The 13,493-nt window shown below is 38.7% G+C and overlaps 1 protein-coding gene across 7 annotated transcripts in view; it reads left to right on the top strand.

The window, feature by feature from the left end:
* Positions 1-13,493, top strand: part of LOC129721463 (proton channel OtopLc) — a 163,728-nt gene that overhangs the window by 89,192 nt on the left and 61,043 nt on the right. For 5 of the 7 annotated variants that reach the window (XM_055674051.1, XM_055674041.1, XM_055674062.1 and 2 more), the window contains 3 exons: positions 632-857; positions 924-1,120; positions 1,202-1,261. In XM_055674051.1, the coding sequence (XP_055530026.1) occupies positions 675-857; positions 924-1,120; positions 1,202-1,261 (440 nt within the window). In that variant the 5' untranslated portion in view covers positions 632-674. The remainder of the gene's footprint in view (positions 1-631; positions 858-923; positions 1,121-1,201; positions 1,262-13,493) is intronic. The other 2 variants (XM_055674068.1, XM_055674087.1) reach the window with 1 other exon arrangement.

The following is a 13,493-nucleotide window of genomic DNA, read 5'->3' as shown; positions in this document are numbered from 1 at the left end:
CTGCCGGGGCAGTAAATTGCCATTCTGGAATGCCAAAAACCCATCAAAACAAGTGTCCGAAGCGGCAATTGTTTACCCAGAACTAGTCATTAATTGCTAGCACAGGGAAACGAACATAAACAAAATCTTCTTCCGTGACGAGATCCAAGTGACCTAGATTCCCGAAGGCAGAGACACTGTTGCCATCAACAATGTGTTCCGTCAGTGGGAAAAAGCAAAACAAAACAAACCATCCTACAAATTATGATGGTCTGGTCTGTCGGTGAAACGTGATACTTGCTTGCTTACTGGCTTGCTTTGTTTAGTATGGGGCGACGAGAAAATTGGGAAAATATGTATAGGGTTATTGACACGCCGTTTGCCATTTTCCGTTTTGTACCCTCCGCGTGCCATCATTGTTGCACCAGTTGCATTTCTTGGAGCGCATTTTGGTTTGACAACTTTTTCCGGCCCGGAGGACCGGTTCTTTTCCGATGTATGTACGTTTGATTGGAAAATTTTTGAGGCCGATGACATCATCGTCCTTGTCGTAGCGCCTCAGAGTTCAAGCAAGCGAAGTTTTTTTTTGGCCCAAGTGTCGATGAACGCGTGATCTAACTTTCAACTGTTTATTTTCTTTCTTCGCTTCCAGCACTGCCATTAGCTGTTAGTTACCGACGAGCTTCGAGCACGGTATGATACGTTGCCCATACCTTCATGAGATGCATGAACGACTACTGGGACCAACGCCACGCCGAGCGATTCCGATAGCCCTTCCTCCCCTGGCGAAGCCGGAAAACACAAACATCATGGACCGCGAGAGTGACTGTCTGCTCGAGAGCAGACCCGAAAGTCGACAAATTGGAACGATGGTTAAGGTGAGTTCTCGCGCTGGCAACGCTGCCAGCATAGTTGCTAATACTACTGTTTGATCATTCTAACAGTTAAACCCAGACGGTTTCGGATTGCACACAACACCGACACATCACAAAACGCCACTAGTGCCTTGCAACGGAACCGATGACGACGATACGGACGGCGCACTCGGGACCACCGTCAGCGAATCGGAAGACGATGACGGAATTCACCTGCGGACGCACATTCGCAAGATAATCGAAGGTCGCAAGCCGAAAAATGCCAAGTAAGTGTCATTCAGTTGTAATTTTCTAAATAACCAGGGTTAAAACTTTTATAATGGTTATACCACACAAAAACAAACAAGCTGCCACTTCTGGACCTTTTGGCTGCCGCTGCTGGCCAAGAGAGAAAAGCGACGGAAAAGGTTAGCTTCTTCTTTTTCTAGTTTTGCGTCTCATTTGAAAACGCGGCTCTATCCCGATTTGAGGGTGTCCATTTTCATATAAGGTTCCGAACCGTATCTCATGTCGTAGTGATCGACCATTTTCATTTCATTAGTGCGACTCACTATCATCAATGCACTTTCGTCCATAATGCATTGTATCACACTGATTCTCCTCTTGCAAAAGTGGTTGAACCTTTCCCGAATGAAATTTGTCTGTATTATGTCACACTGCAGCATATAGTTTCATACATGTAGAGGCACACTTTCGATTAGCTTAATTTGCTGTTTAGTTGTCACAATGAGGATTGAAAAATGGGAGAAAATTTTCATCTAACAGTGCCTTGTCTGATTTTTAATTGCTAAAAATGCGACAGTATTAAAAACATATATTCTTTTTTCAATAAAATTCATACTTATAAACACCGCTTTTAGCATAGTTGCGCTCATTGTACAGTGTCGAGTGACGCTAGAATAGAATAGAATATTTTCTTCAATTCAGTATCATCTAAGATTTAGGAATTTCAGTTATTATTGCACACTAATGATTGAAACAAATTGCGCAGTCTAAACTTAACCCCTTGCAAACGGAGCTTTGGAGTGCGTTGTAAAATCGTACAGCCCTTCCAGCCGTTTCCCAAGATTTGACGGTTCACCTCCCAATTTCCCCCTGTTCGCCTCGATCACAGCCTCGCTGATACTGTCCCCCGTTAGCGTAGAAGTTAGCCTGCCCAAGCGGTAAATGATAGCTCTGAGTACTAGTGTACAGAACTTCCACATACTGAGCATCATTTTTGCTCAGTAAATCGTAGTCTTGCTCCGTAAAATACGCTCCGGACGGATCCAACGCAAAGATGGTACCAATTTGACTCCCGAGTTCCCTTCCGGCAGTGCCTACAGCATGACCACCTAAGCCATGCCCGATTAAACTGATTGTGGTGCGATTCAAAGTTCCATACACGCTCTCCAGCAATTTGATTGTACTGGCAATACTGCGGCCCACATCTTCGATGCGCCTCCTAGCGGTCAAGTAATTGATCGTGTGCGCACCCTTCTCCCAGTCAACGCTGATAACGTTAAAATTTCCGACTGAAAAATAACTTTGACTGATTTCCAAATGCATCCCGTGGGTCTCATTCCCCCACCAGCCGTGAACGGTGAATCGGGTGGGATTTGAGGGATTAAAGTTTGAGCTTCTCAACGAGGATGGATTGCGCACTTCGAGGACCTCAGGGTTTTGAAGGGTTTCGCGTGTGTACAAGCGATAGATAATATCGGTTGCAGCGTTGAACGGAGGTTCTAAGTCCAGGTCGAATATTTTGTAGCGATCCGGATTGACGGGTTGCCACTCGCCGTTGATATCACGTACCCTGGCGGTGTACAGGTTACTGTAGCCGGAGATCACTGCGAAAGGTGAAACTGAACCTTAACAGTTTAGGATTTGAGTGATTGGTTACCATAAACTAATGAAAGGAACGTGATCACTAGCAAATAAAACATTGTGAACAGATTGTATGGCAATTTGTGTCTGATGCGTTAAACTCAAGTTGAATTACTGCACTGAACTGTTTGGCAAAAAGTTAACGTTTCAATGTTAAGTTGCTGAGAACCGTTCACAATTAGGCTCGAAGCGAATTTGAATTTGATCCGGATCAAATCAGTTTGTGAATAGACTGTGACTATCGTAGCTTTCTTCCAAGAATGTAACGTCTCGGGCTAAAGGCACTTTGAAAACTAAACAACTCAATAGTTTTAGACTAAGTGAGTTGTTGAAATTTTAGCCGTGCACATTTGAGTGTCTGGAGGGATTTCACCTTAATTAGAGTAAACACAATATTATAAATTTAAAACAAAAAAATCAACATATGAAATAAGACTCAAAAATCCCAAATCCAAAACCCAAATGTGGAATTCAAAACCATGCTTTAAAATTACAAATCGTAGTCTATAAAACAGATGATGACTTCGAAGTTAATGCTTTAGAACATTTGGTTTCGAGTGACTAAAAGAAGTAGCAGTCTAACTTTGTGACTACCTATAGGCAGAGGAATAGAGCGCAGAATAATTTTCTCGACAATAGAGGTGAGAGTACTCATAGAGGACTCTCACCAGCGACTGATGCTTTTGTCTAAAATTGACAGCACTGGGTTCTCCTTGGTAGTAAATATTAAACGGGACACAAACACTTATGGTTCTTACAATGTAAAAATTACCTTTTTTACCGACCGGTTTCGGGTAAGCTGTTACCCATCTACGGGGCGATGTCCAACTTATTAGTAGGAGAGAGTTCCAATTTCAGTTTGGTGAGGTGGAAGAGGGCGATAGTATGGGAGCATCATCTTCGTTCATAAGCGGCTGTTCCGATGTCATGATATGCATCGACTCCCATGCATTAAGTTGCGACGATTTTCTAATATTTTTCAAAATTTGATTGAGGGGATAAGGAACTTGTTGATGTAAATACTATCTAATAAAATAGAAAAACTGGCAAAATTCCATGCTTGCAAAGCCTTTGGAATTTATAAAAATGCAATAACGCGCCTGAGCCAAAACATATTTCTAAATTCGATCTCAAACCGCCAAACTTATCATAGTACAGTTGTCGTGAATTCATGTGACGCTGCCAAAAGATTGATCATAACTATTTAAACCTCATAACAACGTTTAATTAAAAGCTTGAAAAATCGAAAAACAAAAGCTCAGAGAAATTATAATGTTTAATTGATTTTATTAATATTGTCTGTGAGTATACATAATATTTATATATACGCTGATTCATGGATGAATGGCAAGATGGACCGATCAGAACAAGAAGGCCAAGCTAAAAATGTATAACTGCAATCCACCACGAATTGAAACAAGCAGAAACCCTTCTAAAGGCCAAAAAAGGCCTTAAAAGAAAATAATCCCAAATTAGGCTCAGAATCGCCGAAAACCCCTTCTAAAGCAAGAAAAGGCCAAAATAGAAAATGATCCCAAATTAAGTTCAGAATGGCCGAAAAACCCTTTTAAAGACCAGAAAAGGCCTAAATAGAAAATGATCCCAAATTGAGCTCAGAATGGCCGAAAACCCCTTCTAAAAGCCAGAAAAGGCCCAAATAGAAAATGATCCCGAATAATGCTCAGAATGGCCGAAAACCCTTCTAAAGGCCAGAAAAGGCCTGAATAGAAAATAATCCCAAATTGAGCTCAGAATAGCCGAAAACCTCCTCTCAAAGCCAGAAAAGGCCAACATAAAATATAAAACCCAAAATAAGCTCAGAATGGCCGAAAAATCCTTTTAAAGGCCAGAAAAAGCCTAAATAGAAAATGATCCCAAATTAAGCTCAGAATGGCCGAAAAACCCTTTTAAAGGCCAGAAAAGGCCAAAATAGAAAATGATCCCAAATTAATTAAGCTCAGATTGGCCGAAAACCTCTTCTCAAAGCCAGAAAAGGCCAAAATAGAAAATGATCCCAAATCGAGCTCAGATTGGCCGAAAAACCTTTCTAAAGGCCAGAAAAGGCCAAAATAAAAAATGATCTCGAATTGAGGTCAGAATGGCCGAAAAACCCTTCTAAAGGCCAGAAAAGGCCTAAATAGAAATGATCCCAAATTGAGCTCAGATTGGCCGAAAACCCCTTCTAATGGCCAGAAAAGGCCAAAATATAAAATGATCCCTAATTAGTCTCGGATTGGCCGAAAACCTCTTATGAAGGCCAGAAAAGGCCAAAATAGAAAATGATACCAAATTGAGCTCAGAATCGCCTAAAACCCTTTCTAAAGACCAGAAAAGGCCGAAATAGAAAATTATCCCAAATTGAGCTCAAAATCGCCGAAAAACCCTTCTAAAAGCCAAAAAAGGCCAAAATAGAAAATGATCCCAATTCGAGCTCAGAATCTCCGAAAACCCCTTCTTATAGGAAGAAAAGGCCAAAATAGAAAATGATCTCAAATTAAACTCAAAATGGCTGAAAAACCCTTCTAAAGGCGAAAATAGATAATGATCCCAAATTGAGCTCATATTGGCCGAAAACCCTTCTAAAGGCCAGAAAAGGCCTAAATAGAAAATAATCCCAAAGTAAGCTCACAATCGCCGAAAACCCCACCTAAAGACCAGAAAAGATCAAAATAGAAAATGATCCCAAATCAAACTCAGATTGGCCGAAAACCCTTCTAAAGGCCAGAAAACGCCAGAAAAGAAAATGATCCCAAATTGAGCTCAGGATGGCCAAAAAACCCTTTTAAAGGTCAGAAAAGGCGTAAACAGAAAATGATCCCAAATTGAGCTTAGAATGGCCGAAAAACCTTTCTTAAGGCCAGAAAATGCCTAAATAGAAAATGATCCCCAATTAAGCTCAGAATGGCCGAAAACCCCTTTTAAAGGCCAGAAAAGGCCTAGATAGAAAATGATCCCAAACTAAGCTTAGATTGGCCAAAAAACCCTTCTAAAGCCAGAAAAGGCCAAAATAGAAAATGATCCCAAGTTAAGCTCAGAATACCTGAAAACCCCTTCTAAAGGCCAGAAAAGTCCAAAATAGAAAATGAATCCAAATAAAGCTCAGAATCGCCAGAAGCCCCTTCTAAAGACCAGAAAAGGCCAAAATAGAAAATGATCCCAAATTGAGCTCAGAATGGCCGAAAACCCCTTCTAAAGACCAGAAAAGGCCGAAATAGAAAATGATCCCAAATCAAGCTTAGAATCGCCGAAAACCCCTTCTAAAGACCAGAAAAGGCCAAAATAGAAAATGATCCCAAACTGAGCTCAGACTGGACGAAAAACCCTTCTAAAGGCCTGAAAAGGCCTATATAAAATGATACCAAATTGAGCTCAGAATGGCCGAAAAACCCTTCTAAAGCCAGAAAAGGCCAAAATAGAAAATTATCCCAAATTGAGCTCAGATTGGCCGAAAAACCCTTCTAAAGGCCAGAAAAGGCCTAAATAGAAAATGATCCCAATATAAGCTCAGAATGGCCGAAAAACCTTTCTAAAGACCAGCAAGGGCCTAAATAGAAAATGATCCCAAATTGAGCTCAGAATGGCCGAAAACCCCTTCTAAAGACCAGAAAAGGCCTAAATAGAAAATGATCCCAAATTGAGCTTAGAATGGCTAAAAAACCCTTCTAAAGGCCAGAAAAGGCCTAAATAGAAAATGATACCAAATTGAGCTCAGAATGGCCGAAAACCCCTTCTAAAGACCAGAAAAGGCCAAAATAGAAAATGATCTCGAATTGAGGTCAGAATGGCCGAAAAACCCTTCTAAAGGCCAGAAAAGGCCAACATATAAAATAATCCCAAACTGAGCTCATAACGGCCGAAAAACCTTTTTACAGGCCAGAAAAGGCCAAAATAGAAAATGACCTCAAATTGAGCTCAGAAAGGCCGAAAAACCCTTCTAAAGGCCAAAATAAAAAATGATCCGAAATTAAGCTTAGAATGGCTAAAATTCCCTTCTAAAGACCAGAAAAGGCCAACATATAAAATAATCTCAAATTGAGCTCAGTATGGCCGAAAAACCCTTCTAAAGGCCAGAAAAGGCCAAAATAAAAAATGATCCAAAATTAAGCTCAGAATCGCCAAAAATGTCCATTTATCTGGTAATTAACAGATTTAGCGATACTCATTGTGAGCTTGTGTCTGTAGATCTTCAGATCGTCGGTATAAACCAATACGCAACCGGCATCTAGCTAAATGACAATGTCATTGAAGTATTAAATAAACACCAGTGGACCCAGTTTACTGCTTTAAGAGACTCCAGGAGTGTTGCCAAATGACCATGAAACTGTGGAATCCAGCTTAATATGCAGATACGAGCTCAGCCAAGAAATAAGTCTCTCAGATATACCAAGTTTAGAAAGCTTATGGAAAAGAATTCGCTGATATACTGTGTCAAAAGCCTTAAAATCTGTATACACAGCGTTAATTTGCGATTTAGTGAATTCGATCAAGTTAGTCAACACAGAACGACCCGAAATAAAACCATGCTAGTCAACTGACAAACGTCTTCTGGTGGTGTTTAGAATCACACTGTGGACGATGATTCCGAAGAGCTTAAATCCGGCAGAAAAAAAGGCATATACATCTGTAATCCAAAATGCTTGGAACAAGCATTTGAAGATACTTAATTCAAAGTCCAAGATTGAGGCCCTAGAATACAAGTTCTAAAATGAAATTCCAATGAACAAACCTTAAAAATCTTACACACAAAAATTAAATGCTAATATTATAAATCTAACAACCGAAATTTTTAAATAAAAAATGCATAACCATTTCGAAATAAATCTAACCGATTCAGCCTTGATTCAATAATCAAAACTTCAACCCACAAAACAAATTAAAAATAGTTAGAACTAATCTGAAATTTATACTGAAATAAAAATGAAAATATAAATAATTTTTTAATAAAATATCGATAGTTGAACTTTTAAGAAAAATAATATATCAAAAATTCCAATTCTAGTGTTACTAACTTGAAACCCGGAATAGAAAATCCAACATGCACAACATTGAACTCCGGGATAAAAATTTTGGATTGAAAATCCAGGAGCAAAAAATTGAGATCTGATCCCAGTTTCTAAGATCTATATTTCGCTCGAAACTCGAAATCCAAAGTTCACCATACAAGAATAAAATTCTGTGGTTGAAATTCTAAGATTCAACATCCAAGATCCAAAATTTTGGTGTCGAATAACAAACCTAAAATTTGAATTCCAAAATTCAAAGTCCTAAACATGGAAGTGAAGACTTGAAAGTCGAAACTTGAGAGTCGAGAAACGAAGCTGTACTTATATCGAAAATCAAATTAAGGAATGAGGAATACTATGGACAACTGAAAATAGCAGATCGATCGTCAATTGCTGATATGAATATAATATTACTACTTGAGGTACTTTCGTAGCAAAAACCAAACGTCCCCTCTCTTATTTCTGTCATGTATAATATAATAAAAACTATTTCAAATTTAAACTTAAATTCAAATTTCAAATAATTTTAGGCCTCATATATTTTTGAAAGCGATTATTTCGCGTTTAAATATTTTAAGAAGATTTACAGTGGAATTTGCTACCCTAGCCTTTATCGACACGGTTAACAGGATAAGCGATTTAATTTTAAATGCTGATAAGATGTCCTATAAAAACTTTTCCGTGTGGGTCGCATTTTCAGTCGATTAAATACCGCGTGATAGTGAACATGGCCCGAATATTACTACTGCTGCTGCCGTTGCTGATCTTGGGAGCCTTTTCTGGTGTGCATTGCAGTAAAGCTAATAGTAAAGGAAACTTCCCAAAGGAGTGCCACCCGTACTGTGCCCGGTGCTTCGATTCCGGTTTCGAATGCTACGCAAAAGCTTGTCCTGCCAAGTGCTGTAAGCAGGCGACTGAATGCAAGCGTTGATCGCATTGTTCCGTGCTATCAATAAATGTGTGACTTTAACTTGACATCCCCTGGTTTTTAGTTTCCTCCTATTCCAGCATCCCAGCAGCGGTGGGTGGGAAAGTATTAATAAATATAATCAATGACCTTCAACTTGAATGTCAGGGAATCAGAAACGTGCCACGCGTCCCATGTCAGATGCTAGCCGCTTTGTCCAGGGGGGGAAGGAAAACCATTTCAGTTCAGGGGCTTGCCATGTGGTGATTTCATTAGTCTCTGCTGTTGCGCTGTCGAGTCGAGCGTGTCGTTTATGTTGAAATGTTATCCTCGCCCTTGCTCGGTGGTCCCGTGTGTGTGTGTATGTTGCGCTCTGGGAAATGCAAGTGCAATTTAGCAGTCGTCCGTACACTTTCCGGAAGGGTCTCCGTGTTCGTTTTGTTGATGCAGTTTGCATCCCTCTGGAGTGAACAACGTGTGCAGCACCGGGATTTGCCCTATGAAAGGGTAGGAATCGGGGGAGGATTTTATGATGATCCGTGGCTGGGATTGATGTGATGATTTATTATGATGTGTTTTCGGTCAGGGAAGTTATTTTTTTGCTTTTTCACAATCAAACGCAGTTGAATTTGGATAACGATCCTGCATTTAATCGCTGGAATTATTACCGTAAATCATAGATCCTTAATACAAAATAATAAATCCTACATGCTAAATCCTAAATCCTGGAGAACCATCCCAAAATATAAATCTTTAATCTTAATTTCTCAATACTGAATCCCAAACTCTCCCAAAATGAAAGCTAGAGCCTTGATTCAATATGTAGAATCCAAGGTCCTAGAACAAAGATTTAGAGATTCGAAACCTAAAAAGTGTCTATCTTTCAATGAGTTATTATTCTTTCATTGAATTAATGTTATGTGGTTTTTTTCTGAAACTAATAAAAACTAATTAACATAATAATAAGCGTGAAATCCCTTATTTTGCTGATAAATGAAATATGACACGAAAAAGTATAATTTTAAATATCGTTTCAAGCGCCTCATTATTCACACCATACTTCGGCTGTAAAGTTGTTCGATCGCAAACTTTAAACTCGGCTGCAGGATACGAAAATCGATATTTTCTACCCTCCGCTGTTACAGGTTCTGCGGGAACACTCTTCTCGAGTTTTGCACAGCTTTCCGAAACGGTAGCCTTCCTCAACATAAACGCTGCTCTGCTTTCCGGTTCATTCCCGGTTAACGCAGAATTCACACCGACTTTCATAGAATTGATTCCTGCAAAGAACGCAATTATCGGAACTCACTCTCTCGAGCTCGAATGGCACTCACGCGAGTGCCCTTCGGATGTGGAGTAGAATTTGTGCTCTCGAACTAGACGGTGGACGGGAACGGAAACAACGAGAAGAAAAATCAATAGCACAAATTTTCATAGTCATCAGAAAAATTTGCTACTTTAAAGGCACTTGATTACCGCGTGACGTGAAGAGTGGATTGGCCACTCGAAACTGGCCGCGGTCTCCTCCTGGTGCAAGGATGAAACAAGTACAGACGAAGAGCATCTTCAGCGGACAAAAGATTCGTTCTCTCTCTCTTTCTCTGTTCCCTGTTTTGCGGCAGCTAGGGTCGCTAGCCTGCCCACTGCTATCGCAGCATCATTGTTCCCGCGAGTGTATCGAGCGCTAAATACATGAATGCATTCAAGAGGTTTTCCGTTCCTTCGTCGACCTTTTCATAAACGTTCACGTTCGTTTAATCGGGATGCTTTTTTCCCTACAAACGTACGTACCATACGCATGTTTCGCGGTTTTTCGCTTTTTTGTTGTATTTCAAACAATCGTTCGTCCAACCGAAACGGACGACAAAAGGATTCCGAAAGAGGAATGTGGGAGCTAGGAACGCAGGGTGGAACAAAACAAAGGATTTCTCGTCTGAAGGGTGGCTATAGACCACGATAATCGATTTTTGTTTTCAATCCACGGGTAGATTTTGTGATAAGATCGATTTCGAGTTTTACGGCCGATTTTTTAAAGAATATTCTCAAGTCGTACAAAATTGTATGCACGAAGGAGCAATTCGAGCAAATGAGAAGATAACCCGTTTGCTTGCAACAGATCGCCGCATTCCACGATGGGTCGGTCAACGTTTCTGCATAACGCTTAGTAACATATCTGTTTAAATAGAGTTTATGGCTCTATTCATAACCCAAGTAACAATCGAAATGCTTCAAAGACTTAAGACTGTTTTGTTTTCGTTTTATGTTAACTTACATTAAAATCTTTTATTATAATTTGGTTTTATTTGATAGCCACAAAATATGATCCGCAAGTATTCTTAACAGCCATCCTATGCCAACCGTCATATGCATTAAGTTGTATGAGAGTCCCTCTGATGGCAAAATAAAACTAAAAACCTGAATTAATCCACCTAGCAGTGCAGAAACCTTTTTTATACTAACAATTACTACACATAAACTTATTATTCCAGTAAACCATAAATCGTTTAAAATTTAATTTTAAAGATAGTTTTCCAGAGGATGAACCAAATACGATCATTGAATATGTTTTTTCGACCCCAAACCATTTTTCAAGTTGCCTGGGATAGAAACAGTTTATGAATTTTTGACATAACCGAACGCCCAGAAACAATAAAGATAACAATGATGCAGATTCCATTCTAGAACAGCAAATATGTTTGTCAGTTCATTGCAATACTATTGATATAATTCCTCATAATCCAAGCTAAAATACCACAATGGCTTCGTTTTTAAAAATCACACAATCTAGAAAAGAACATAGTGATTGTAGATCGTGAATTAGCATCGAATATTTCCTACGATTTGCAGCAAAGTTCAACAAACTTGCTCTCAAGAAATTATAGTTCAGAATTATACAGGAACGCGTTGAATGCTTTGTTACCGTTACCGTTACCGTATAAAAGTTACTTGAATCATACGTGTGATTTTTTCAAGAAATCAACAAAAATCTTGATAAAATCTGTGAGGATCAAATGCTAATAGATTTCATTGAAATTCATATAACTACTTTCGCAAGTTGTCAGTTTAATTCTATTCCACATGTATGATTTGAAAATGAAGGTTTTTCGCAAGACTTAAGGATTCTGGCTTTTTAAAGTGTATTCGAGAACGTTACTCTTTTTCAAGGCCTAGGCTGTATGGTAAAATCCAAAACAATTTCAGAACTTTATAAAACTTGCTGCTACAACGAGAAGTGGGATAACATGGATACTCTGTTTGCACTGACTTTTATATTAGAAAGCAATATTCATAACACACAAAAGCGTAGTGTATCAGGTGAGTAAGGAGCGGACTTAAATAAGCATTCTGGTTCCCTCTGAAATATAGTTCAGTTAGGACGCACTACACAGAGTATGAAACACAGCAAAGATATCTTTTACTCTTAGTTTCTTTTGAGAAATGAAAAGCGGTTGAAAAAAAAGAGAGCGAGAGAAAAAGAAAGAAGGGGAGATAGAAAAAAAAGAAAGATAGAGACAGAAATGATCCAAAATTGATGATTTAAATGTTCTAACATTCAAGCAACTAATAAAAAAACTCGCTCAGTATGATTTTTTAAGAGCTTGGGAGCTTCCATTTGCACTTGTATACACCAGAATCGGATAATGCGTTCTGTAAGAAAGGTGGGATTTTTTCTTGTTTTTCTTTGTTCCATTTTGATATACCACACAGATAAACAACATTTTTACAACTATACACGTACATACACACATACACATACATACAGCCAGTGTTCATTTAGTTGAACTGAGCCGATTGGTATACAAGACTTGACCCTCAACAGATTCATGTTGTGTTCAAAGTTAAATATCCTATGTAAAAAAATACTCTTCGATCAATATCTCGAAATCTAAGCCACTAATCAAAAATCCACTCGGTAGCATTCTGGGGAAGCACAGTAGCTCTCATTAGCATATAAGATCATCAAAATCGGATATTGCGTTCTATAAGAAAGGTGCGTTAGTATTTTGCGACACATACATACAGACAACATACATACACACACACACATACACACACATACACACACACATACACACGAACAGACATTGCTCAGTTTGTCGAGCTGAGTCGAATGGTATATACGGTTCGGCCCTCCGGATCTTGGATCTATTTTGCGTTTTTCGACCGATTTTATAAGCTTTGTTTAGTATAACAAAGGTAAAACCTGCATACTATAATGGTGGCTAAAATAAAACCTGATGATCGTAACTTAGACAGATGAAAACCGTGATAGTGATGGGTTTAGTATACGCTATGTTCTGATCAAACTAAGAGAATCAGTTATGATGAGGGATTTTGGAAGCGTTCGAGGGTTTTCCGAAAACAACATGTCACCTTAAGTGAAAAATGCATTTTGAAATTCAGTCCCAATTCAGCATTTTATTTTACAACATCACCACACAGAGTAGTTTTGAAATTCAAATGATAGATAAAGTCATACAATTAACAAGAAATGACAAATCGTGGCATTTATTCAATCATCACCTCAGTTCAGAGGAACTAAATTTTGATTAAATAGTAATTTTCAACAGAATTACTGCGGCGAGCGGTAATTAAGGTGAATTCGTGGTAGGTTTTACCATAAATAATTCACGGCATGTGTTTTTACATGCACGAAAATGATTTAAATGACAATAATAATCAATCAATATAGAAAGAAAACTCACACATTTCTGTTTTTTACGACACTGTCCGAATATAATGTTGTCATTGAGGATGAAACCAAGATAAAATTTATTACTTCACATTTAATATGGAGAATATATCTCAGTTAAAATTTCGTGGCCATTCTATGAACAGCAAATCAGCCTGTAAAAACATCTG

This window comes from Wyeomyia smithii, chromosome 1 (genome assembly GCF_029784165.1).
Source record: "Wyeomyia smithii strain HCP4-BCI-WySm-NY-G18 chromosome 1, ASM2978416v1, whole genome shotgun sequence".
In the NCBI taxonomy this organism is placed as follows: domain Eukaryota; kingdom Metazoa; phylum Arthropoda; class Insecta; order Diptera; family Culicidae; genus Wyeomyia; species Wyeomyia smithii.
The sequence above is the reverse complement of the archived record's forward strand: the minus strand, read 5'-3'. Positions and strand labels throughout refer to the sequence as shown.